The sequence below is a fragment of the Myodes glareolus genome, chromosome 4 (assembly GCF_982192425.1).
Source record: "Myodes glareolus chromosome 4, mMyoGla1.1, whole genome shotgun sequence".
Lineage (NCBI taxonomy): Eukaryota > Metazoa > Chordata > Mammalia > Rodentia > Cricetidae > Myodes > Myodes glareolus.
The window spans coordinates 2,487,818-2,513,906 of record NC_142029.1 but is presented as its reverse complement, the minus strand read 5'-3'; the positions used below and the strand labels follow the sequence as shown (position 1 = coordinate 2,513,906).

At 50.4% G+C, this 26,089-nt stretch overlaps 1 protein-coding gene across 4 annotated transcripts in view; it reads right to left on the bottom strand.

Annotated features, from left to right (window-relative positions):
* Window positions 1-20,148, bottom strand: part of Ccdc13 (coiled-coil domain containing 13) — a 34,645-nt gene extending 14,497 nt beyond the window's left edge. For 3 of the 4 annotated variants that reach the window (XM_087905122.1, XM_087905124.1, XM_087905125.1), the window contains exons 1-8: window positions 20,078-20,148; window positions 14,730-14,953; window positions 13,278-13,426; window positions 11,256-11,398; window positions 9,583-9,672; window positions 4,681-4,797; window positions 3,530-3,634; window positions 622-786 (exon numbers count right to left, since the gene is read on the bottom strand). In XM_087905122.1, coding sequence (XP_087761248.1) covers window positions 622-786; window positions 3,530-3,634; window positions 4,681-4,797; window positions 9,583-9,672; window positions 11,256-11,398; window positions 13,278-13,426; window positions 14,730-14,947 — 987 coding nt within the window. In that variant the 5' untranslated portion in view covers window positions 14,948-14,953; window positions 20,078-20,148. Of the gene's footprint in view, window positions 1-621; window positions 787-3,529; window positions 3,635-4,680; window positions 4,798-9,582; window positions 9,673-11,255; window positions 11,399-13,277; window positions 13,427-14,729; window positions 14,954-19,621; window positions 19,902-20,077 lie in introns of those variants that run through there. The other variant, XM_087905123.1, reaches the window with a different exon arrangement.
* Between the last annotated feature and the right edge of the window lie 5,941 nt (window positions 20,149-26,089).

The following is a 26,089-nucleotide window of genomic DNA, read 5'->3' as shown; positions in this document are numbered from 1 at the left end:
CAGATGTTGGAAGCCTCTGTCCAGTGCTGTGGGCCAAGTGAGGGTCACTCGCAGTCAGCGGTGGCAGAGCCTGGAGCGCTGGCCCCGCCCACTCTGTTCAGAGCTTGGTGGGCTTCCATCAGCCCCCCACCCTGGGAATGTGATCCAGTGTGAGGGTGTCTGGATTTGGAATCACCATCACTGAGAAGACACACTCTGGGCGTGCCTGTGAGGGTGTTTGCAGAGGAGAAAAGACCACCCTGAATGTGGATAGCACATCCCATTGGCGGAGACCCAGAGGAAGCCAGCCACACCACAACACACTCACCCCCTGCCTCCCACTCCTGCCACCACCCTTCCCCTCCAACAGAGAGCTGAAGCCAACCCTTCTGTCCTCACAAAGCTTTGTCAGACATTCATCACAACAGGGACAGTGACCAGGACAGTCTGCACCTCCACATCTAGTTCTCCTCACGCTGCCACGGGTCCAGGGTGAGGTCCCACCGGGCAGCTCTAGCTGACTGAGATGGAAAGTAAGATCCACTCACAGAGCTGCCCCAGGGCCCAGCGTCGGTGGCCGGAGGGATGGGTGCTATGGACCTCCCACCCGTGTGCTGAAGCCTATGGCTGGGCCCGCCTCACCTCCCAGCTTTCCTGCTTGTCCCTCTCTAGGCTGCGGATCCTCAGCAGGTTTTTCTCTTGCGCTGTCAGCTTCCGTGGGTCTGAACCGACAGGCAGTGGCTCAGAGCCCGAAGAGCCTGTCGTCTTGTTCTGACGCTGCCCCAGTTGCTTCTCAAGCTCTCGGACCTGAGGACGGTAAAGCTGGCTGTCCCACAGTGTACAGCCAGGGGGCCTGCCACGTGGGTACCTTCCAGGGTGTGGCACAGGATGGGCCCAGGCTAGGAAGATCTTCTGCAGACAGGGGAGCTGTCCAACGGGTTCAGTTTAGAAAACAGGATTCTGGGTCAATGAGAAAAGTCCCTTCCTTGTGGCTGTCCCAGGCTCCTGGACCCTCTGAATCTCAGTCCCATCAGGAACATGGGTCTGCCCGAGGGTACATTCTGCTTAGAGCTGCAATGGGGGGTGGGGAGGGCTCAGCATCCCAACCCACCTGAGCCTAGCAAGGCCCTTAAGTTCTTGCTGGAAAGACAAGTCTTGGAGTTCACTCCAGACCAAGATGCAGGGCTCTGGGGGCAGGAAGGGCCTAGAAGCCAATTTTAACAAAAGCCATGGGTGATTTTATTTCTTAAATCATTCATTTTTATTATACATTTCAACACTTACAGTAACTGTACAAAACAGTGTTTCTCTGCATCCGTCCCTTACATTTGTGACCTGTATGTGAACGGCACTCACTCCCCTCCCTCCCTGGCTCCCTTCTCTTCACTGCCCATCTCTTTTAGGTCATTTTAAAAAAATCCTCTCTGAGAGAAACCAAGAAACATTGTTCCTCTGAGTGTGGCTTGTTTCACTTAGCACAACGATCTCCAGTCCTCTCCATTCCCTGCAAATATCATGCTTTTTATTCATGCTAAGACGCCACTGTTTATGCATGCCACATCTCTCTCCCTCCACACTCCGAGTCTGTGCTGTACATATGAATGGGCACCCAGACAGAGACCACGCAGTAAGCAGGTGTCTGTGTGCTGAGCAGACTCCTCCGAGTACTTATCCAGGAGTGGGACCCGGAGTTGTATCACACCGTAGCTCGCGCGCCAGCTTTCTGAAGTCCCTCTACACGGACCTCCACAGTGGCCACAAGCACCATGTGCAGGACCCCGCGGTGCACAACGCTTTTCATTCCCATGCCCTCACCAGCGTACGTGGTTTTCTCCATGGCCGTGGTCCTAACTAGAAGACATGGAGTCTTAATGCAGTTTTGATTTGTATTTCCCTAAGGCTAAGGCTGTCAAATATTTAAAACACGTATTTGTGAGGGCTGGGGAGATGGCTCAGTGGACAGAGTGCTCATCATGCAAGTGCCCACACGGAGGGCAGGCAGGCATGGAGACAGGGGAGCCCTGGGACAAGCTGGCTGGCTGGACTAGCTGAGCCCTCGAGTCCTGGGTGTAGGGAGAGACACTCCTTCAACACAGTCGAGGGAAACACCTCCTGTCAACTCTGCCTCTGTGCACGTGTGCACACACACAAACACACACACTTGCTATCCATTTGTGTTCCTTCTCCTCAGAAGTGTACGTGGAAATTGTTCTACATTTTAAAATGAGTTACTTGTTCCTTTGTTAAGGTTCTGAGTTCTTTGTGTATTTTCTGAGTGTTGATTGATCTCCAGAGGCACACCAGGCCGAGACCGCTGCACTCAGCCGCTGGCTCTCATCTGCTGACCCTCAGCTTCCTGTGCTCCTGTCAGTCCCTGCCTCTGGGTCCCCAGCTGCTGGGTCCCATTCAGGCCTAAGCTTCATCTGCTTTTCTAGGGCATTTTCAGAGTTTTAGGTCTTACACTGAGGTCTCTGATACATATTGAGCTGATATTTTACAGGGTGAGAGGTAGGGATCTAATTTAAGTTCTAAGTAGATATCCAGCTTGCCCAGCCCCGTGCCAGAGGCAGTCTCCTCTCTGGTATGTCTTCCTCTCCGGTGTGTCTTCCTTAAACCAAGAATCAGACGCAATCAGCTCAAGGCGGTGTGGCGGTAGATAGGACACTAAGAACACAGCTCAGTGGCAGCGGTGGTGGGTCTGTTGAGCTGGCCTGTGCTGGGCACTTAAAGGTAAGGAGACTCGAGCTCATGCCTCTAGGATCCCAAAGTTTTGGGGTGCCCTTCATGCTGACTTCAAGGATTTCACAAAAGAACCTACGGGAAAAGCCATCCAGCAGGGTGGGGGTCTGGCGCCTGGGAATGTACGTGGCATGCTTGAGGAACTGAGGGAATCCCATGTCTTCCACAAGCTTCTCAGTCTAAAGGCAAAATGAGGGTTGGTGGAGCAGCAGGCCTGGCTAAACACTGCCCCGTGATCCCGCCAGGATGGCGCTGTGCTGAGAACCTCCGCCCCACACATGCTGACATGGTCATTCCTGCCAGAGCCCAAGGGCTGGGGGAACAGGTGCCGCTGTTGTCCCCACTGCATAGATGTGGGAACTGAGGCAGAGACAGAGGGCTGGCGTCTGGATACAAGTCGGACAGCTCTGGGGCCGCTGTTCCTCACTTCCTCTGGTATGTGTCAAAACACTCAGAAAATGAAAAGGGAGACCAGGCTGTTTCATTTGTTACCAAAACCTTTCAGAAGGGATTTGCGAGTCTCTAGGACGAGACTGGAAAAAGTCTACCATTAGAGCAGTCACGCAAATTTACATGAACTTGGGGAAAACAATCCCGTAGAGAAGCCAGTCACACGCAAAGCTGTGGGTTAAGGCCAGGGCCAGGCATGTGAAAATCATTACATATGTGCATGCGTACGCAATAACAAATGAACACCAGGCTCGGAGGAGGATGTAAGCCTGCATTCTGCAAGGTCGTGCTGTGGGCCAGGGCGGTGTTTTGGGGGGCACTCAGATCTTTTGTTCAGGGCCGGGAGATGTCTGTGACTCACCTTACTCTGTAAAACTAGGATTTGTTGAGCCCTCCCCCTCCAGGTCCCTGGTGAGGCCAGGAGTTGCTGGATGTTTACATCTTCCCCAACTTCATTGGCCAGAACCTGAAATAAAGCAAGGGGTTCAGAGCTCAGCATGACAGGAGAGAGGCCCCCCCCAGTCCTTCCTGCCACTCACTGCATGGGACTCGGAGCTGGGGCAGGGTTCCCAACGGCCTGCTCCCTTGGCATGGCCTTCCTCACATCTCAAAGCTCAGCTGTCACAGGTCAGTTCGGCTCTGTCTGGTGAGGTGGCTCTGTGGCATTCCAGCACCGTCCTGCCCCACAGAACCCATCAATGCCCACTTCCTTGCACCACATGCCTGTTATCACAGAACTCCTGTTGGCTTAGGAACTGCTGCAGGGTCTGGCCCTTTGTGACGGTCACTGCCAAGTGTCTCTTGGAAGCACAGAAGAATCGAACGAGGCTGCTCTGTCTCGGGAAGATCTGACACCATGGCCACCAAAGTTGTATGAGGTCAGGCCTATCTCGAGACTTGGGGTAGAACTAATACCCTCCATATGTCACCAAGCTGATCCCCGTCCAGCAGGCCGAGTCTCTGGCCCTTGTTTCCACAACAGAACACTGTTTTGGAACTCTTGGACAGTCTAAGTGGTTCCAGTGAGGAGGACACATGCCAGAGAATTCACTATGTCAATACCAACAGTCAGCTGGCCCTTGGGGCCTACACGCTACACCTGAGCAATTTCCTCCGAAAGGAGCTCTCAGGGCACAGATTCCCCGTTCACTGTCTACACTGCAGGTCACAGAGGGCAGCAGGTGGGCCAGGCGCACACTGTGTGGAAACCTAGGGTGGGTCTACCAGGGCACAGGGCAGCGTGGGGGTGGGGGAGGTGCAAGAAAGCTCCCAGGCCTCTCCCTCGTGGGCAGAGCTAATCTCAGTCCATAGCCAGATCCCAGGGCAGTGGGAAGCCCCCAGGTAACCAGCTGTCCTACCCTGACCTACCCCTAGGCAGGGCTGACCCAGCACAGGCAAGAGGAAGGCCACCTGCTTTGGAAGAGAAGGCAGCGGGCAGGACTTTGGAAGTCAGGATTTTCCTGGGACCAACCCTGGCCATGTAAGAAATCCCATGCCCTGACTCTGAGAGACCTTCTGGGCCACGCGGAGTTCCTGCTTCGCGGACTGGATCTGGTTGCGCAGGTCGGTCATCTTTAGGTTGGTGGCCGCAAGCCTTTCCTGCAGGGCCTTCACTTCTGGGGACTCCAGCTGGTTCGGAAGAACAGAGAGGAAGTCGTCACTGTGGCCTATGTCGTAAAAACAGTCAGGGCTACTGTCTGTCTAATGTATGTTCCAGGCGCTGGAAATCCCAGGACCTTGGGATGCAAAGCTGAGGTGGGTGGGAGGTAAAGCATCAGAGGCCTGAGCTACGGGGCTATGTAGGGTGGAGCAGGGACAGTCCAGCTTCAGGGCTGACCTGTGTGCTCCGTGTATTGCACACACACGTGTGGTCACAAGCATGGTCAAGGTTGGAGCGTCTAGGGGAGGCAGCAGGTTCCACCTCTCCCAGATACTCTGCTGTGCCCAGAGACAGGTTTATGCTAAGAGCATTCTCTGTTCATCTGCAGAAAGCCGCACCAGCTCACCAGCACACTAACGCCCCCACTCAGGGCCTCTTCCACGGCTGCAGTTGCCAGCACAGGCCGGGAATCCGCCAGCAGAGGGGGAGTGCTGCGTGTTTGCTTCAGTGGGATACGGTTTGAAACAACAACCCTGGAAGACACATGCTGGAACTCGGGGACATCTGCTTTTTATCTTTTCTCTTAAAAAACTGATGTCTGAACTGGGCATAGTGGCACACGCATTTGATCCCAGCACTTGGGAGACACAGTCAGATGGATTTCTGTGAGTTCAAGGCCAGCCTGATCTACATAGCAAGTTCTAGAACAGCCAGGGCTACACAGTGAGACCCTGTCTCAAAGATAATAATGATGCTTGAGGCAAATGTTGGGAATACATGATCAATATACTGTCAGGGCTGGAGAGATGGCTCAGAAGTAAGAGCACTGGCTGCTCTTCCAAAGGACCCAGGTTCAATTCCCAGCACCCACATGGCAGCTCACAACTGTCTATGTGTCCAGTTACAGGGATCCTACACTCTCACACAGATATACATGCAGGAAAAACACCAACACACATAAAGATAAATAAAATTTAAAAATACATATATGGCATGTCTCTGTCTCAGTAGATTTTCTTGCAACTTCAAGTCAAACTCTTTCCGGTGGGTGAAAATCAAGTCCAGAGGTTGAGGGCAAAGCTGCCCTGGCATGCACAGGGTCAGGACAGCACAGTGGAATTAGAACCCTGGTCCTTCTGCTGTCCTGGCATGCACAGGGTCGGGGACAGCACAGAGGGATTAGAACCCTGGTCCTTCTGCTGTCCGGGCATGCACAGGGTCGGGGACAGCACAGAGGGATTAGAACCCTGGTCCTTCTGCTGTCCTGGCATGCACAGGGTCGGGGACAGCACAGAGGGATTAGAACCCTGGTCCTTCTGCTGTCCTGGCATGCACAGGGTCGGGGACAGCACAGAGGGATTAGAACCCTGGTCCTTCTGCTGTCCTGGCATGCACAGGGTCGGGGACAGCACAGAGGGATTAGAACCCTGGTCCTTCTGCTGTCCTGGCATGCACAGGGTCGGGGACAGCACAGAGGGATTAGAACCCTGGTCCTTCTGCTGTCCGGGCATGCACAGGGTCGGGGACAGCACAGAGGGATTAGAACCCTGGTCCTTCTGCTGTCCTGGCCAAGTCTCCCAATCAGAGCTTCTGCTGCCAGTGCTGCTACAGACTGTCATGGCAGTGAGGTTGGTTAGCAAGCTAAGGACTCATCAGGCCATGCTGAGACCTATGTTCCTGCCCCAGTGGACCAAGGGCCTGGGCTTTGGGAAGCAGGGTGGCGTCAGTGGGTGGCTGCTTCCTTTAGCAAACACCAAGAGAAACACGCATAAATGTTAGTGTGAAGGAAAGGCCCAGCAGACCAAGTCTGCAGACATCCATGGAACTTGGGGCCGCCTACAGAAAGGCAGTGGCCACAGAAATCAGGCCTGGCCGTGGGATTCAGGGGTCCCTGACTGCATTAACGCCACTGCCAGGATAAAAGCGAAAAATCAACATGGGTGATATTTGCAGAGTGGAGAATTCCACAAAATGCAAACAGATCCTTGAAAAAATACACAGTTGCTGCCCTCGTGGCTGCCGGCCACTCGCGTTCTCTTCTCTCTGTTAGTACGTGTTTTTACATCCAGCCTGGCTGAGAGGCAGCAAGCATTCTCTCCTGCTGCTCGGGGCTTCGTGCCATGAACCGTAGGATCTTGGCAATCCTGCTTCGGGTACTGCAGGAGGGCATGAGCACCCTGTAGCTCTGGGATCTGACAGCATCTGGAAGCTGTTCAAAGTGTGAGCAGAACACTGGACACACCTGGATCTAGAGCCAGGCTGTGATGCCCATTGCCCCAGCTCCTCACCACAGAGGTGGTCAACACTAGCCTCAGGTGTGTGGGAGGCACGCGGGAGGTGTGCCAAGGCCCCTGGCTTGGGTGAGCAGCTGACATCTGGTGAGGCCAGGGAACGGGACCCATTCTCCCTCCCAGCTACCACAGGCTTTGCTCTGGCCCCTTCTGAAGGAACAGCCACGGGAACAGGCATTGCTGACTGCTCACAGCCCAACCTTCTGAACTTCTTGCAGCGTGGAAGGCCTCAGCTGCACTCTGGAATACACTTCAGAGGAGACTGGGGCCAGAACGTGCAGTGAGAAGCAGGCTTTGGGTGCAATGATCAGACATGGTTTTGTTCTGTCTTTGAGCAGAAGAAGACAGGGAAAGGACCTGACCTGAACAAGATGAGATCTGCAATCTGGACACTCTTCTGTCAGAGACCCAGGTTCCTTAGGATGGTTACAGAACCCTACTGAGACCTCTACTCCAGCGGGCACTTGAGAGCCCTCGCCGGGTGCCCCCTAACCTGTTTGTTTGTTTGATTTTTGTTTTTTCGAGACAGGGTTTCTCTGTGTAAGAGTCCTGGTAGTCCTAGAACTCACTTTGTAGACCAGACTGGCCTCGAACTCAGAGATCCATCTGCCTCTGCCTCCTGGGTGCAGGGATTAAAGGTGTGCGCCACTGCCGCCCAGCTCTACCCTAACCCACTTTGTGCTGGTTCATTGTCCTTTTCCTGTTTGTGGGCTCTGGGGTCCAACCAAATACCATTTAACTGACACCCCAGTGAGCCAGCTATGCAGAATGTTCTGGTTCCCATCCTTTATGCTCGAAGGCACAGCTTCTCCTGGAAGGCCTTCACCACCCACGTCCCCTTCTCGACTCGCTAGCCTGCAGATGAGGACAAGCTCCTGCCGCCAGCTCAGGCCTGACCAGTTTCTCAAGCCCCACACTCCCTCTACACGGCTGCTACTTTTCCTCTTAGCCCCTTGGTGGACAGAGGCCAGGGCTTGATCCCTGTGTGACAAGGCAGATGTCCTGTCAGGCTAACAAGGGCCCTGACGATGTTACCCAGGCTAGCTCAAGTCAAGGGACTGGGTGAGCCAAGGGCAGGTTGGCAGTGCTCTTTGGCAGGAAGGGTTATAAAGGACATTGTCCACCTCCACCAAGAGCACACCGTAACTGCCTCCCCAGCAACGACGTTGGTTTACACACTTATCCCTACACCCCGAGGGGCCCACCGCTGCATACCCAGGACTGAAATTCTCTCAAGATTAGCAAGCTGTGACCTGATCCTGAGGCGTGGACAAGGGGAACGTGAGGTAGGAGAAGGAGCACTGAGCTGGGAGCCCTGGGGCTTGGTCTGCTCTGTCACCAGCTGCTTCTCAGCTGCTCTGGCGTTCTGAGAAGCCATGGTGTGGCTGCGGGGACATTCTGGGGACTCTGATGTACTTTGGCCTGTGCTGTGCTCTACATCCATGGAAAACCACATATGGCCCACTCACCTCTTGGAGCTACATCCACATGGCCTACTTTGTTTGCTTGTTTGAGACAGGGTTTCTCTGCATAACCCTGGCTGTCCTGGAACTCACAGAGATCCACCTGCCTCTGCCTTCCCAACACTAGGATTAAAGGTGTGCACCCACCTAGCACATGAATGGCCTACATTTTGCGGCCTATTCATTAGCTAAGAAGGGGTCTGGGGATGGATCTACAAATCTGCAGTGCTGCCCAGGGGCCCCCAACACTGCAGTGCCTGGCACAGGAGGCGGGGGAGACGGCTTGTTTGGTAAGTTGCAACTGTGAGGACCTGAGCTCAGTACCTAGTGCCCACGTAAAAAGCTGGCACAATGGTGAAAGCTTGTGATCCCAATGCCAGGGAGGCAGAAACAGGAAAATCCAGTCTAATCCAGCTGGACAGTTCAACCAGCCAGCAGGCACTAATTGACGAGAAACTCTGTCTCCAAGGAGTGACTGACGTTCCTGGGGATGACCCCTGAGGTTGTCCTCTGGCCTCCATGTGTATAAAAGCACACATGCACACTCCCACACATTCCCCACACACAAACACATGTACATGTGTACACACTGGAGGGGAAAAGAACAGAACTTCTCTGAGCAGCTGGGAGGATACCTGCTGCCTGGATTAGGCTTTGTGGGTGTCTCTCCGTGAGGGTACTACAGATGACAGGGCCGCCTGGAAGCAGGCAGCTAGGTAGACGGGCCTCCCCCCACCCCCGTCTTATGTCCCCAGGGTTCGGGCCTCCCCCCACCCTCGTCTTACGTCCCCAGGGCTCGGAGGCCCCAGCTCTACCAGCTTCCCCAACTCCCATGGAAACCGGCACAGCCGAGCCTTCCCTTGCCTCTGCTAAGCATCCTGGCCACAGGGCACAGATAGGGCTGTTCCCTTGGGGCCGCTCTGAAGAGTCCACAGTGGTAGAGAAGAGCCCTTGGCTGAGGAGGGGGTGGGGGACCATGGCAGGGTACCTGAGAACGCACGGGGAGGGGAGGCCCAGGTGACGGCTACCTCACAGACTCAGCACAGAGAAGAACTCCTACCAAGGCTCTGTCTCCCGTCTGGGTCCTCAGTGGCTTGGCCCCTGGGTCAGTGGTCCCCTTGGCCGGCGGCCTGGCTGGTGCCATCTGCAGCTGAAAAAGCAAACCTGGTACTAATACTTGGTTCTGCTCGCAGCTGCACAGCCAGCTGAAGTACCTGCTGCGGCTGGGTGTGTGGCCCCTGGCTCACTTGTGGGCCTCAGATGGAAGGGATGCCCTTTCCAAGTGACTTGTGACAGGAGAGATTTGGCTGATGGTCAGCCCTGCTTCCTAGCTGCCCTGGCAGAGCAACCTGAGAATCTAATAAGACCCACAGCACAGCCACACGTTTTGTGGTGGTTTCAATGAGTATGGCCCCCACAGACTAATAGGGGCGGCACTGTTGGGAGGTGTGGCCTTGAGCATCACTGCGGGGTGGGCTTTGCTGTTCTCTCTCCTTGTTGCGTGTGGATCCAGTTGTACAGCTCTCAGCCGCCCTCCAGCACGTGTCTGCCTGCAAGCTGCCTTGCTGCCTGTCATGACCATAACAATAAACCAAACTGCAAGCCGGCCCCAATTAAATGCTTTCCTTTATAAAAGTTGCTGTGGTCATGGTGTCTCTCCACAGCAATAAAACCCCAAGATACTCTCTCAGCCGTGGAGACAGAGAATAAAGAGAATGTAGATTTGGGGCTACAGGAAAGATAAAGGGCTGTGATGGAGCCTGCCGCAGGTAGCCAGGCAGCCGACCCTTCAGTGGTGGCCACTGATTTGGGGCACGGCCCCCTCTCACGCCCCTGGGAGCATCCTGTGCTTTCTCCCCACCCTGCACCATGAACCTCTGGGCCCTTTAAAGGGACGCTGTGTCCACAATTTCTGGCTGGGCCTGCTGGGTGCTCCCCTTCCAGCCACTCCTGCCGCTGCTGCCTGCCAGGTGTTCTTTCTTTGCCATGGCTGGGTGCAGTGCCACACCCCACATGGCTGGGTGCTGTGCCACACCCCACATGGCTCCATCTCCCAGAACTGAAGCCTCCACGCCTGCTCTAGTCCCTCCAGTGTGCCACTCAGAACCTGAGCCAAATCTCTAGAAGTTCATCCCAGAATGAAGAAACTCTTGCTCAGTGCCAGTGTGAGGACCAGGATGGGTCATGCTGGGCCTTGGGACTAGACTTCAGACTCAGGAAAGGCTCCCACCTCCCTCCAGTCCGAGGAACCCATTACTCCTAAGGAACCAGAACCGCAGGCTGTGCCCCTGCTGGAGCAGCTGGGAGGGAGGGGACAGCAAAGGGGGAGAGACCGAACATAGCAGGGTCGCTACTACTGGCTTCAGATGAACAGGGGTCTCTGGGAACTGATTACACACATGTTTATCCGGTGCCGTCTACACACCAGGCTTCGTTCTAAGTGGCTACAAAACGCCCATCATTCAGCTCTCAGCAAACCTGGCAGCAGGGTTGCCACTGTGGCCACCTGGGGTTGGGGACGGAGATACAGAGTTTGGGGCATGCTCTGTTTCCATTTCCCTTAGCCACACCATGCCATTCTTCTCAACAGCCAGTGACCCCTAGCTGCCTGGCATATGCCCTCCCTCTGGATGTGGCAGAACCTGGGGAATTCACTGCAAAAACTGTGCCCTGTGACCTCCAAGTGTGGCCTCTCTGAGTCCCCTCCTGAGGAAGATCAGCCCGGGCCCTTACTTCGTGTTCCAGCTCCTGGATGCGGTTGGTCAGCTGTTTCACCCTGGCCTTCGCGCTTTCTGACTCTGCCATCAGACCCCGGTTCTTTTTGGACAGTTCAACGATTTTGGTGGCAACTAGATCCCCAGCCATCCCAGTTGCCCCTACAATTAAAGAAATGGCAAGGCCCATTAAAAATACAACCTGCGCTTCAAGTCTACATGGATGTTCAGGGGATGAGGCAGGGTCTCTAGGAAGTCATGGCTTCCAGAAGGTAAAGAACCCCCATTTCAGCTGAGTTTGGGAGTAAGATGCAGTGTGAGCATACTTGTTGCTAATGGAACACAGTCCTCAAAAGAATCTGTTGGGGAGGGTTCTGGAGGGAAACAACTGTCAATGTGTGTGTGGGGGGAGGGTTCTAGAGAGAGAGAGAGAACTGGCAGCTACCCAGAAAAGAACAGGAATGATCCAGGGATGGACTTCCTGGGGGTTTATTTCCTCCTGGAACTTAAAATCCACTTTCAGCCCCCAGAAGGCTGTCCAAGGAAGCAGGAGGAGCAGGGAGAGAGCCCAGTGAGGATGGCAAATCCTTTCCCTGCCTTCCCCAGCCCTTCCTCCGGCACAGCTCGCTCCTGAAACCACAACCCTGGGCGAGTGAAGACAGTCTAAAATATGTGCAGCAGCTGCAACGTAAAAGCCGCAGCACTGACTATGAGCGCTTTCCATACAAGGGTAGAACACACAGAAAAGCAGTATGGTGGCTCATGTCTGCAATCCCTGCACTTGGGAGGTGGAAACAAAAGGATCAAGAGTTCAAGGCCTGCGTTAAGCTACACAGAGAAATAGAGTATAGCCTGTGCTACATGAGACATTGTCTGGAAAAAAAATCCCACAAATCTGTAATACGCAAGCAGGACACAAAGGAACCTAGATGGCACTAAAGTTCCTACAGCCCTCAGCAAGAGGAGAAAGGCATTCTCACTGGAGTATATGTTGTGCTTGGTGTAATTCTAAGTTAAACAAGAGATGGAGCTACGTCTGATGGTTCACTGGTAATCCAAGCACTTAGGAGGCTGAAGAAGGACCTCAAGATCCAGGACAACCTGAACTACACAGAGGTGTGAAGGGAAGAAAAGAAGAGGGAAGAAAAGATGGGAGGGAGGGAGGAAGGGGAGGAAAAAAACCAGACAAACAAGGGTCAGCCAGACTTCTCTCCCCAAAGCACAGAGTGGAACTGAGCCATCTCGGGAGGAGTCAGCCTGCACTGGCAGGCGGCAGAGACAGAGCCCCGTGGCGGAGATGGATCTCCTGCTCTGCCTGGAGCTTACAGGCTTAACCAAGCCTCCCCCCACCGCAGCCCCTGAGCAGCAGGAAGCAGAGCGGAGTGTCTATCCTCACAAACCAGAGCCTTGATTCCTGTGTTTTCTGTTCTCAACAGGACAAGTCAAAGAATGGAGAGAGTAAGAGCATCCGACTACCCATGGCCGTCAGGGTAAAGAGGTCTTTCTGATGGGACCTTTGCCAGACCTGCTGGGGGAGACAGGGTGGGACTCTGGAAAGAGCAGGGTCAGCCCTGCTATCCCCCCGGTGGACAGCGCGAGGCGCTGGCTTTCTGTTTACACCCATCTTCACCCATCTGTGACGTCTGCTGTGGTCCACAGGGGCACTGAGTCATCGGGGTCAGAGTCCTCGCCAGCTCCCTCGGCTAAGGTCGGAGGCAATCTAAGCAGAGCCTGTGCCTAGCTCACAACCACAGGGCCAAAGTTACCCCAAGATCTCACACCTCTGTCACCAAGATCTCCATCGGCAGAATCAGAGTGTAGCCCAGACCTACAGGGCTAGGGTCCACGTAGCAGCTGCTGGAGATGGCATGTACCTGGTGAGGGTGTTTGGGCCCCAGAAACTTCTATAGCATACAACAGTTGCTGGTAACATCCAAGCCAAGCTCAAAAAACAAAGAGACCCTTCCAGCAGCTCCATAGAGCACTGTGCCCACAGGACCCTTGCACTGCTCCCTGGACTGCACAGCCGCAGCAGAGTCACCTGTGAAGGCAAGTCTCTCCTCTTCCATCTTCTTCTTGAGGTGTTTTATCTCAAAGTCCCTCTCCTTCAGAAGCTTATACAGCCGCCCGTTCTCATCGACTGTCTCCCTGAGTTCACTGCGAAGCTGCTGAATTTCATCTTCCAGCACCCTGCAAGGGAAAGGAGGACCTGCTGCTCCTCACAGGTACTACCTGGTGCCTAGGGTCAGGCTGCCTGCCTAGGCTTGTAGTACCACAGCTGGGCACGAGGGGGCACTAAGATGTCTGTACAAAATAAGACTGAAAAGTAATTTCTTTAGCATGTTAGAAGGACCACGTTGCTTATTTCTTCATATGGGTTGTTTAAAAACCCTATTGTGTGTGCTTGTGGGTGTGTGTGTCCACATGTATGGGTGCATTTGTGTACAGTTTGAAGTGAGCAAAAATAGATTTGGAGCAAAACTAGACACAGAGACAACTAATCAATAGCTGTGGCCTTAGGCACAGGCCAGCAGGGGGCGCCACCTCAGCCTGCGCAGACTTGTTCGAACCCACTCACCAACGGCACTGTCAAGTCCAGAGCACTGAGAAGAAGCTGGGTATCTTTCAACTTCACACCAATCATTTAAGAGAAAAAAGTAGGGAATCTGCATAGTTTTGGAGCAGTGATGTTTAGGTGCTGCTGTCTCGGGTATGTGTGGGACTGCGGGGAGAGGTAAACAGGATCTACAGACTCTCAGTTCCGTCCCATTCCCTAGAAACATGGGTTTTAACAAAGTGACCGAAGGAAAACCCAGACAAATACACACGCCCTGAGGCGCTTACGGTCCTTCCTTCTGGCCTTCCATACACCTGCAGCTGCCATCCAGAAAGGGAGCTCGGTCAGCTACAGGAGCCTCAGCCCTGTGTCAGCACACTCTTAGCTCATAAACACTCACCCAGGTGGACCAGCTGTCTCTATCTGCATCTGCTTCATCCCCACCCTCCCCCACCCCTCCCTCTCCCCCATCCCCCTCTCCCCCACCCCTCCATCTCCCCCACCCCTCCCTCTCCACCTTCCCTCCCTCCTCTCTACCTCCCCTACCCTCTCCCCCACCCCTCCCTCTCCACCTTCCCTCCCTCTTCTCTACCTCTCCTACCCTCTCCACCCCCCTCTCCCCACCCCTCCCTCTCCACCTTCCCTCCCTCCTCTCTACCTCCCCTACCCTCTTCACCACCCCCCTCTCCCCACCCCTCCCTCTCCACCTTCCCTCCCTCCTCTCTACCTCCCCTCCCTCTTCACCACCCCTCCCTCTCCCCCACCCCTCCCTCTCCACCTTCCCTCCCTCCTCTCTACCTCCCCTACCCTCTCCAGCACCCCTCCCTCTCCAACACCCCCACCCTCTCTCTACCACCCCCTCACTCTCCACCTTCCCTCCCTCCTCTCTACCTCCCCTACCCTCTCCACCTGCCTGCACGCTGCTGAGGTCCTTACCTTTTCTCGAAGATGTTTTTCAGGTTCTGCTCCTCCGTGTTGAGGAGGCTCAGGTTGTCTGGGATCTCCGTCAGCTCCTCCTGGTCAGCTTTGCTTTTACAGCTCAGCTCTTTTTCCTTCTTTTTCTCCATCTGCTTCTGTAGCCTTCTGTGCTGCAGCTCCTGCATGGCCTTGAACTGGAGTCGCAGGGTGTCTGCCGAGCTCTCCTCCGCCTCCATCCTGCCCTGAGAACAGAGACCTGGTTCTCGACTGAGCCATCAGTGGGTCTAAGCAGACACTCACACCCCTCACCTCAGATCACCTAAAGCCGAGGCTGAGTCCCGCCTCGTTCCACACATCTGCCTGGTCCTTCTGCCAGCTGCTTTCAGCTGCAAGTTAGCATCTAACAGGAGACGCTGAAACTGAAGACATCTGGGCCCAACCCCAGACCAGCTAGATCCCAATCTCTGGAAAACGGGCCCCAGCCATCATTTCTTCCTTCAGAGTTGGGGACAGGTCTGGGTGGATGGCACATATCTACAACCCCAGACTTTGGGTACCAGCAGGACAATCAGGAGCTCAAGGCCAGTCCGGGCTATATGGGGCTGTGTCAAAAACCCACAATGAATACATAAATATTTTTATTTGAGGTATAATTTACATACATGTATATACATCATGAACACACAGCCCAGGAAATCTTTCTGCTTCTGAAGTGACCCACTGCTGGGGTTCAGAAGACAAGCTCCTACGTGCTATGTTTTGACCTGCTGAGCAGGAAAAGGCCCATGGAGTTAAGACTGCCTGACATGGACCCATTCCCCATGTCTGTTCTTTCTTCCCATGGGCAAAAAACCCATGGCATAAAAACCTTATTTACCTTAGAACACAACCCAGAAACAAAGTCCCCACTTTCCCTGCCCCCTCTGCAAGTTCACTATCAATATCACAGGAGTTTGCCACAAGCCCTTGAATGTCTCAGCCCCCTCCCAACTCCAAACAGAATCGAGGAGACAGTTTCTGTCTTCTGGGACCATCTATCTCTCCCAGACCGTCTGCACTCCCCGCTTTCCACTGCCCCAGATGCTCAGCAGCACCTGCCTGCCTGTGGGTGTTAAATAACTCACCTGGCCTCTCTCCTGCTTAGCTGGCCTGCTGCTGGTTAATACTTCAGGGGCCCAGGGCATCTCTAGCTTTCCCTTTATCCCTGGGCTTGATATGTCCTGGCCCACACATCAAGCCCTGCACAGCTTCTTCAGTCCATCAACCCCACCCCATAGCCACCATTCTACTTTTGACAGACGTGACCTCTCAGCTAGGCCACCACTATCACAAAAGGCATCTCCATCACACCAAAGGTTCTGGGGTGTCCCCTGTCAGTCCCCACCCCATGCTACCTCGGTTGCCTCGTTTTGCCTTTTGCAGAATTTCCCATGGCTAGAGTCACACAGCGGTTAGGTTGTTATGGCTAGACCGTTTTCTTTTCTCTTTGCCCAGTGCCCCCTTCGGATGTCCACCCCACTGCCGTACTACGTATCAGGCCGCCCCTTTTTACTTCTGTGTAGTATGCTAATGTCTAGAAGCCACACCGACTTAAAGTTCTGCCACTTGGATGTCTGAATAGCATCTAGTATATCCCAGAATCAAACTGCTATACACATCCATGCTGAGATGGTGACCATGTGACCGTGTGAGCATGTGATCATGGTGACCATGTGAGCATGCTTTCGTTTCTCTTGGTAAACACCTGAAGTGAAATGCTGGTTATAAATTCTGTGGTGAAATCTAGTTTACTTTTCTAAGAAACTGCTGTGCATGTACACATGTACATGCAGGCACAGATACACACACATATTCATACATGCATGTGTGTATGCAAACATACTCTGTCTTGAACCACCCCAGATTCTGGCAACCAAGCCCATCACCATATGTGGGTCCTCAACCTTGTACCTCCAGCTTTGTGAGCCAAAATGGATCCTTTTTTGTTGTTGTTGTTTTGTTTTGTTTTTTGAGACAGGGTTTCTCTGTACCTTTGACTCTGTCCTGGAACTAGCTCTTGTAGACCAGGCTGGCCTTGAACTCACAGAGATCCACCTGTCTCTGCCTCCCGAGTGCTGGGATTAAAGGCGTGCACCACCACAGCTCGGCACCAAAATGGATCTTAACTAACCACAATTTCAAGCTAACATACAAAGTAGTGGCCTTCGCTGTGGGCCCACTCGCTCTGCTCCCGTTGATCCTCAGGTCTCCCTCCTCCTCTTGCCCCCCAACAGTTCCTCCTCTGCCTTTGAGTCACATGTCTCCCACCACCCTCTTTCTCTGGACCCTTAGCTCCCTTCCCAGGTTCACGGCCATTTCTGCTTTCATGGCAATGCCCCCAGATGCCACATGGATGCCCCCCCCCACAGATGTCACATAGATGTCACATGGATGTCACAGTCTGGAGTCCCATGTGAGAGAGATGCGCTGTTCATCTTCCTGAGCTTCACTTCTTTTGTTTAACACAGTAATTTCCGATTCTATCCAGTGGTGAGGGAGAATTGTCTGTATTCTGTCTATCATGTTTTAAATAAACACTGATTGGCCAGGTAGGAAGTATAGGCGGGTCTTGTGTACGTCTTCTTCATCCATTTTCTGCTGATGGGCATCTATGCCACTTTCGCTCCTCAGCGACTGGGGATGGTGCCACTAGCACGGTGCACCGACATCTCTGTGGTGGGACTTCGGGGGTCTCCACCTTCTCTACCTCAGCCTCCAGAGTCTAGGGCCTAGACCAACAACCACCATCTAACAGGCTTCATAATTCATGCCTTCTTCTGCTCTACCTCACCCCCATACCCCAGTCTGTTCATATTCTCTCTCTCTCTCTCTCTCTCTCTCTCTCTCTCTCTCTGTGTGTGTGTGTGTGTGTGTGTGTGTGTGTGTATGCGTGTTTTCTTGAGACAGGGTTTCTCTGTAGCTTTGGGGTCTGTCCTGGAACTCACTCTTGAGGACCAGGCTGGCCTTGAACTCACAGAGATCTGCCTGCCTCTGCCTCCTAAGTGCTGGGATTAAAGGTGTGCGCCACCACTGCCTGGCTTCCAGTCTGTTCTTACACATTAGCCAGGGTCCTGACACTGTCCAGTGGAACATTGTCTACTTCAGCACTAGGGGTGCCGCAGGCTCACAGCTTTGCACACTTACTGTTCCCATGCTATCACTAGGGGCACCCTGGGCTCACAGCCTCACACACTTATTGTTCCCATGCTATCACTAGAGGTGCCCTGGGCTAACAGTCTTGCACAATTACTGTTCCCACGCGATCACTAGGGGTGCCCCGGGCTCACAGCCTCACACACTTACTGTTCCCACACGATCACTAGGGGTGCCCTGGGCTCACAGTCTCACACACTTACTGTTCCCACACCATCACTAGGGGTGACCCAGGCTCATAGCCTTGCACACTTACTGTTCCCACACGATCACTAGGGGTGCCCCGGGCTCACAGCCTCACACACTTACTGTTCCCACGCGATCACTAGGGGTGCCCCGGGCTCACAGCCGCACACATTCACTGTCCCTTCTGTACTCTTTTCTCCGTGTGTGTTCTCTGGCTCCCTTCTGGGCATCTCTGAATTCAGGGGGCCTCTCCTCTGGGATGGATTCCCTAATGACCGCCCTGTTAGATGCTGCACCCCTTCCCCAACTGTGCATTAATTATCCTTGTTGCTGTGGTCAAATCTGTGACAAAGGCATAGGAAGGGTTTGGTTTGGCTCGCAGTCCTAGAGGACACCGTCCGCGTGTCAGGGAAGGGCGGCTGAAGTGGGGGGTCACATGGAGTCCACTCTCGGGAAGCAGAGAGGCAGTACAGTTACTCCACCCCCTTCTCAGCTTCCTTGCTTTATTCAGTCCGGGACTCCATGGGATGCTGGGTCTTCCCTTCTGGGCTAAGCCTCTCTGGAAACGCCCTCACAGACACACTCAGAGGCTTATTTCGTAGCTGGCTCTAAATTTAGTCAAGTTGTTAGAGAGTATGGATGACCATCCCTGCTTCTGCTTTCTAAACCCGTGCTGCCCCCAGGTTGCTTGCCTTTTTCTCCTGACACGGAGCACATTTTACCCACGAATTGTCTGTTTTCACCCACGAGCATGTAAACTACTAGAGGACACTTGTTTGCTTCTTCTTTTCAGTTGTTTGTGCAGCGGCAATGGCTGACCACCTGCTTGCACTTGCTGTGTAGACCAGGCTTGCTTCAAACTCATGGCAATCCGCCTGCCTTAACCTCTCAAACGCTAGCGTTACAGGTATGAGCCACCATGCCTAGCACGGCACACTATGTTCAAGGCCATGTTACAGGACCGAACAGTGTTTGTGACACAGTAGGTGCTAAACTAATATTTCTAGAAGTGAAAGGATTCGGCTTTTTATAGATAATGATACTTTGTAACCAACAAGGTAACCACAAGTAATAGTAACAAATACTTAGATGACCATAGAAAACCAGAATTCCTTACAAACTTTGTTTTCTTTTCAAGACAAGATCTTGGTTATTCAGTCCAGTCTGGCTTCAGACCCGAGTATGGCTGTCAATTTGGGGCCAACAGGGGTTTTCTAGTAAGTTTTAGGCCAGCCTGGGCTACAGAGTGAAGCTCTGCTCAAAAGACCAAAATGAGGAGAAGAAACGTTTTCAGTGCCCGGAGCAGAGCTCCAGAAATTGCGGAGCATTGCTGAGGGGCTCTGAGCAGCACTTCCCACCAGCCCGCTCCTCACTGTCCCCCACCCACAACTTTTAAAATTCCCAGTAATAGCCTCAGGCCTCCGGAATGGAAGTCAATGCAGGGCAGCAACGCCTATGCCAGGGCAGCAGTGGGCAGGGGCCTGAGGCCACGGTCTGAGGGGTGGTTGCGGACGACCTGCTTCTAGTCTTACCTATGCGGACCATGGCCTGGGCTCTTCCTCGCTAGCTCTTCCCACGCCAAAAACACCAGTCCGCTGACGGAGGGGCGGCAAAGTCAGGTCTCAGGCCCAGGGAAAGGACCGGGCCACCGGCTGCGGCCACGCCTTCTGGATCTTAGTTAGGTCCCGGGTTCGGTCACCGCTCTCGAATTCCGGCTCGGCCCCCGGTTCGGTTCCCAACTCTAGACTCCCGGTTCGGTCCCCGCCCTCGGTCCGCGGTTCGGTCTCCGCCCTCGGCCCCCGGGTCGGTCTCCGCCCTCGGCCCCCGGGTCGGTTCCCGCTCTCGGCCCCCGGTTCGGTTCCTAACTCTCGACTCCCGGCTCGGTCCCCGCTCTAGGCCCCGGTTCGGTTCCTCGCTCTCGGTCCCCGGCTCGGTCCCCGGCTTGGTTCCCGCCGGGCTCCTGTCCTCTTCAGCCCCCCTACACTTACCGCGAACCGCTCCGCGGTCTATCTTCTGGGCAGCCAGCGCTTCCTCCGCCCTTCCCGACGCCGGCACGCGCTGCCCCGGCAACCGTCGCCAGGGAAACTAATCGGGGCGCCTACTACGGGGGCCGGGAGAGCCCTGAAAGGACTGAGTGGACGGGGCGACCTCTCAAACTGCACCCACTAGCTGCATGGAAGAGGGCAACGAGCCCTTGAAGCCTTCGCTCTCCTGAATATATTTTATTTACGGGTTTATTTTTTTATTTTTTAAAGGCAAGGCCTTATGCATCCCAGGCTGGCCTCGAACTCGCTCTGTAGACAAGGATGACACTGAACTCTGGATCCCCTTGCCCCCATTTAGTGCTGGATGACAGGCAGCGCCACCGTGTGTGTGCAGTGCCTCTTAAACGTTCCACACAGGGATGCTTGTCCTACCGACCTGCAAGGGTTTTGCAGCGGATGGTTTATCAGGAAACACAGTATCTTTGGAAAATCTGAAACAGGGTGTGGAGAAAGCTGTGTGATGAAGATGATTGCAGCAGGCCAAGAAATAATAACGCTAAAAAAGCTCATCTGTTGTTGGCTGCCTCTCGCTCTTTACCCTGGGCTTTTTAGGTCAGGGGGAGTTGTGAGGGGGCTCCACCCTGCTCCCAAATAAATCACACACGGAGGCTTATTCTTAGTTATGAATGCCCGGTCTTAGTTTGGCTTGTTGCTAGCCAGTTTTTCTTTTATTTTTATTGATTTTGTATTGAGAGCTACATTTTTCTCTGCTCCCCTCCCTGCCTCTCCCCTCCTTTCAACCCTCTCCCATGCTCCCGATTTACTCAGGAGATTTTTGTCTTTTTCTACTTCCCATGTTGATTAGATCTACGTAAGTCTCTCTTAGGGTACTCAATGCTGTCTAGGTTCTCTGGGATTGTGATTTGTAGGCTGGTTTTCTTTGCTTTATGTTTAAAAACCACTTATGAGTGACTACATGTGATAATTGTCTTTCTGGGTCTGGGTTACTGCACTCAAAATGATGTTTTCTCGCTCCATCCATTTGCCTGCAAATTTCAAGATGCCATTATGTTTTTCTACTGTGTAGTACTCCATTGTGTAAATGGACCACATTTTCCTTATCCATTCTTCTGTCAAGATTGTTTCCAGGTTCTGGCTATGACAAACAATGCTGCTATGAACATAGTTGAGCACATGTTTTTGTGGCATGATTGAGCATTCTTTGGATATATACCCAAAAGAGGTATTGCTGGGTTTTGAGGAAGGTTGTTTCCTAATTTTCTGAGATATTGCCACACTGACATCCAAAGGGGTTGTATCAGCTTGCATTCCCACCTGCAATGCAGGAGTATTCCCTTTACCTCATAACCTCTCCAGCATAAGTTGTCATCAGTGTTTTTGATCTTGGCCATTCTTACAGGTGTAAGATGGAATCTCAGAGTTGTTTTGACTTGCATTTCTCTGATGACTAAGGATGTTAAGCATTTCCTTAAGTGTTTTTCAGCCATTTTAGATTCCTCTGTTGAGAGTTCTCTGTTTAGGTCTGTACTTCATTATTTTTTATTGGATTATTTGGGATTTTTTTTTGATGACCAGTTTCTTGAGTTCTTTGTATATTTTGGAGATCAGACCTCTGTCTGATGTGGGGTTAGTAAAGATCTTTGCCCATTTTGTAGGCTGTCATTTTGTCTTGTTCACCGTGTCCTTTGCTTTACAGAAGCTTTTCAGTTTCAGGAGGCCCCATTTATTAATTATTTCCTCTCAGTGTCTGTGCTACTGGGGTTATATTTAGGAAGTGGTTCCCTGTGCCAGTGTGTTCAAGTGTACTTCCCACTTTCTCTTCTATAAGGTTCAGTGTGGCTGGCTTTATGTTGATATCTTTGATCCATCTGGACTTGAGTTTTGTGCATGATAATAGATATGGATCAATTTCCATTCTTCTACATGTTGATATCCAGTTATACCAGCACCATTTGTTAAATATGCTTTCTTTTTTCATTTAATATGTTTTGATTCTTTGTCAAAAACCAGGTATTTGAAAGTGTGTGGATTAATATCCGGGTCTTCTATTTGGTTACATTTGGTCTTTCTGTCTGTTTTTATATTAATACCAGACTGTTTTCAGTACTGTAGCTCTGTAGTAGAGTTTGAAGTCAGGGATTGTGATGCCTCCAAAAATTCTTTTATTGTATAGGATTGTTTTGGCTAACCTAGGTTTTTTGATTTTCCATATGAAGTTGAGTACTGTTCTTTTGAGGTCTTTGAAGAATTTTGCTGGGATTTTTATGGGCATTGCATTCTGTAGATGGCTTTAGGTAAGATTGCGATTTTTACTATGTTAATTCTACCTACCCAAGAGCATGTGAGATCTTTCCACTTTCTGGTGTCTTCTTCAATTTCTTTCTTCAAAGATTTAAAGTTCTTGTCATACAAGTCTTCCACTTGTTTGGTTAGAGTTACTCTGAGATATTTTATGCTATTTGTGGCTATTGTGAAGGGTGGTATTTCTCTGATTTCTTTCTCGGCCCACTTATCATCTTTGTACAGGAAGGCTACTTTTTTTGAGTCAATTTTGTATCCTGCTACACTACTGAAAGTATTTATGAGTTATAGAAGTTCCTTGGTAGAATTTTTGGGTTGCTCATGTAAAGTATCATAACATCAGCAAATAGTGAGAGTTTGACTTCTCCTTTTCTGATTTGTATCCCTTGATCTTCTTTTGTTGTCTTATTGCTCTAGCTAGGACCTCAAGAACTATATTGAATAGATATGGAGAGAGTGGACAACCTTGTCTTGTTCCTGATTTTAGTGAGATTGCTTCAGTGGGATTGTGAGTTTCTCTCCATTTAGCTAGGTGTTGGCTGTTGGCCTGCTGTATATTACCTTTGTTATGTTTAAATATGTTCCTTGTATCCCTGTTCTCTCCAAGACCTTTATCATGAAGGCTTGATGTATTTTGTTGAAAACTTTTTCAGCATCTATTGAGATGATCATATGGTTTTTATTTTTCAGTTTGCTTATATGGTGGATTACGTTGACAGATTTTCGTATGTTAAACCATCCCTGCATCTCTGGAATGAAGCCGACTTGATCATGGTGGATGATGGTTCTGATGTGTTCTTCGATTAGATTTGCCAGTATTTTATTTATTATTTTTGCATCAATGTTCATGAGTGAGATTGGTCTGTAATTCTCTTTCTTAGTAATGTCTTTATGTAGTTTGGGTATCAGAGTAATTGTAGCCTTATAGAAATAGTTGGGCAATGTTCCTTCTGTTTCTATTGTGTGGAACTATTTGAGGAGTATTGGCATTAGCTCTTCTTTGAAAGTCTTGTAGAATTCTGAGCTGAAACCATCTGGTCCTGGGCTTTTTTTGGTTGGGAGACTTTTGATGACTGTTTCTATTTCTTCAGCAGTTATAGGTCTGTTTAATTTGCTTACCTGGTCTTGATTTAATTTTGGTAAGTAAGTGATATTTATCCATAAAGTTGTCCATTTGCTTTAAGTTTTCCAATTTTGTGGAGTACAGGTTTTCGAAATATGGCCTGATGATCCTCTGGATTTCCTCTGTGTCTATTGTTATGTCCTCCTTTCCATTTCTGATTTTGTTAAATTGGATATTCTCTTTGCCTTTTGGTTAGTTTGGATAAAGGTTTGTCTATTTTGTTGATTTTCTCGAACTCTTTGTCTCATTGATTCTTTGTACTGTTTTCTTTGTTCCTATTTTGTTGATCTCAGCTCTCAATTTGATTATTTCCTGCTATCTAGTTCTCCTGGTGAATTTGCTTCTTTTTGTTCTAAAGTTTTCAAATTTTCTGTTAATTCACTAGTGTGGGATTTTCCCAGCTTCTTTATGTAGGCATTTAGTGCTATGAACTTTCCTCTTAACACTGCTTTCATTGTGTCCCATAAATTTGGGTATTTTGTGTAGTCCTTTTCTTTGAATTTTAGGAAGTCTAATTTTTCCCTTTATTTCTTCCTTGACCCATTGATGATTCAGGTGAGTATTGTTTAATTTCCATGTGTTTGTGGGCTTTCTGGAATTAGTATTGTTGTTGAATTCTAGTTTTAAGCCATGGTGATCTGATAAAATACATGGGGTTATTCCATTTTTTTGTATTTGTTGAGGTTTATTTTGTTACTAAGTACGTGATCAATTTTTGAGAAGGTTCCATGAAGTGTTGAGAAGAAGGTATATTCTTTTATGTTTAGATGGAATATTCTCTAGATGTCTGTTAAGTCCATTTGAGTTGTAACATCTTTTAGTTCCCTTATTTCTCTGTTAATTTTTTGTCTGACTGACCTGTCCAGTGGTGAGAGGGGAGTGTTGAAGTCTCCCACTATTAGTGTGTGGGGTTTAATGTATGATTTAAGCTTTAGAAGTGTTTCTTTTACATATGAGGGTGCCCTTGTATTTGGGGCATAGATGTTCAGTTTTGATATTTCCTCTGATGGATTTTTCCTGTGACTAATATGAAATGTACTTCTTTGTCTCTTTTGATTGATTTTCGTTTGAAGCCTATTTTGTTAGATATTAGGATAGCTACACTAGCCTGTTTCTTAGATCCATTTGATTGGAATTTTTTCCCAACCCTTTATTCTGAGGCAATGTCTGTCTTTGAGGTTGAGGTGTGTTTCTTGTATGCAGCAGAAGGATGAATTCTGTTTTTGTATCCAGTATGTTAGCCTGTGTCTTTTTATAGGTGAGTTGAGTTCATTTATATTAAGGGATATTAATGACCAGTGATTGCTATCTCCGGTTAATTTAGTTTTTGTTGTTGGTGATGTTATTTTGTGTGTTCTTCCCTTCTTGATGTGCTGCTGTGAGATCATCAATTATCTGTGTTTTGGTTGAGGTAGCCAAGTTCCTTGGGTTGGAGTTTTCCTTCTAGTATTTTGTGTAGGGATGGATTTGTGGCTAGGTATTTATTAAATTTGGTTTTGTCATGGAATATCTTGTTTTGTCCTCCCATGGTGATCGACAGTTTTGCTGGGTATAGTAGTCTGGGTTCACATCCGTGGTCTCTTAACACTTGACCATGACCTTCTGGCTTTCATTGTTTCCATTGAGAAGTCAGGTGTAATTCTGATGGGTCTGCCTTTATACGTTACTTGGCCCTTTCCCTTTGCAGCTCTTAATATTCTTTCTTTATTTTGTATGTTTAGTGTTTTGATTATTATGTGGTGAGGGGACTTTTTTATTTGATCCAGTCTATTTGGTGTTGTGTACGCTTCTTTTATCTTTATAGGCATATCTTTATTTTGGGGAAGTTTTCTTCTATGATTTTATTAAGTATATTTCTTATGCTTTTGAGTTGAACTTCTTCTCCTTCTTCTATACCTATTATTCTTAGGTTTGGTCTTTTCATGGTGTCCTGTATTTCCTGGATATTTTGTGTTAAGCTTTTGTTAGATTTAATGTTTTCTTTGACTGATGAGTCTATTTCCTTTATTGTATCTTCAGCACTTGAGATTCTCTCTTCCATCTTTTATATTCTTCTGTTCATGCTTGCATTTGTGGTTCCTGATCATTTTCTCATGATTTCTGTTTCTATAATTCCCTCAGCTTGTGTTTTCTTTATTGCCTCTATTTTAGTTTTCAAGTCTTGAATAGTTTCTTTCATATGTTTGATTGCTTTTTCTTGGTTTTCTTTAAGGGATTTACTGATATCTTCCAATTTTTTGTTTGTCTTTTCCTCCATTTCTTTGAGGAAATTTCTCATTTCCTCTTTAAGAGTCTCAAACATTTTTCTGAAGTTATTTTTTAGGTCATTTTCTTCTGTTTCATCTGTACCTGGTTGTTTAAGTCTTGCTGTTCTAGGGTCTCTAGATTTTACTGGTGTTGTATTGCTCTTTGTGGGGTTGCGTGTGTTCTTACCTTGTCTACTCATATTTTCCTCTGATTGGTGTGGTTGGTGCTGTCTGTGACTCTTGTGATTAATCTAGGTGCTAGTGGGTCCAAGGCTCAGATGGTTGTACCTCATGGTACAGTCAGTGCCATGGTTCTAGTTGCCC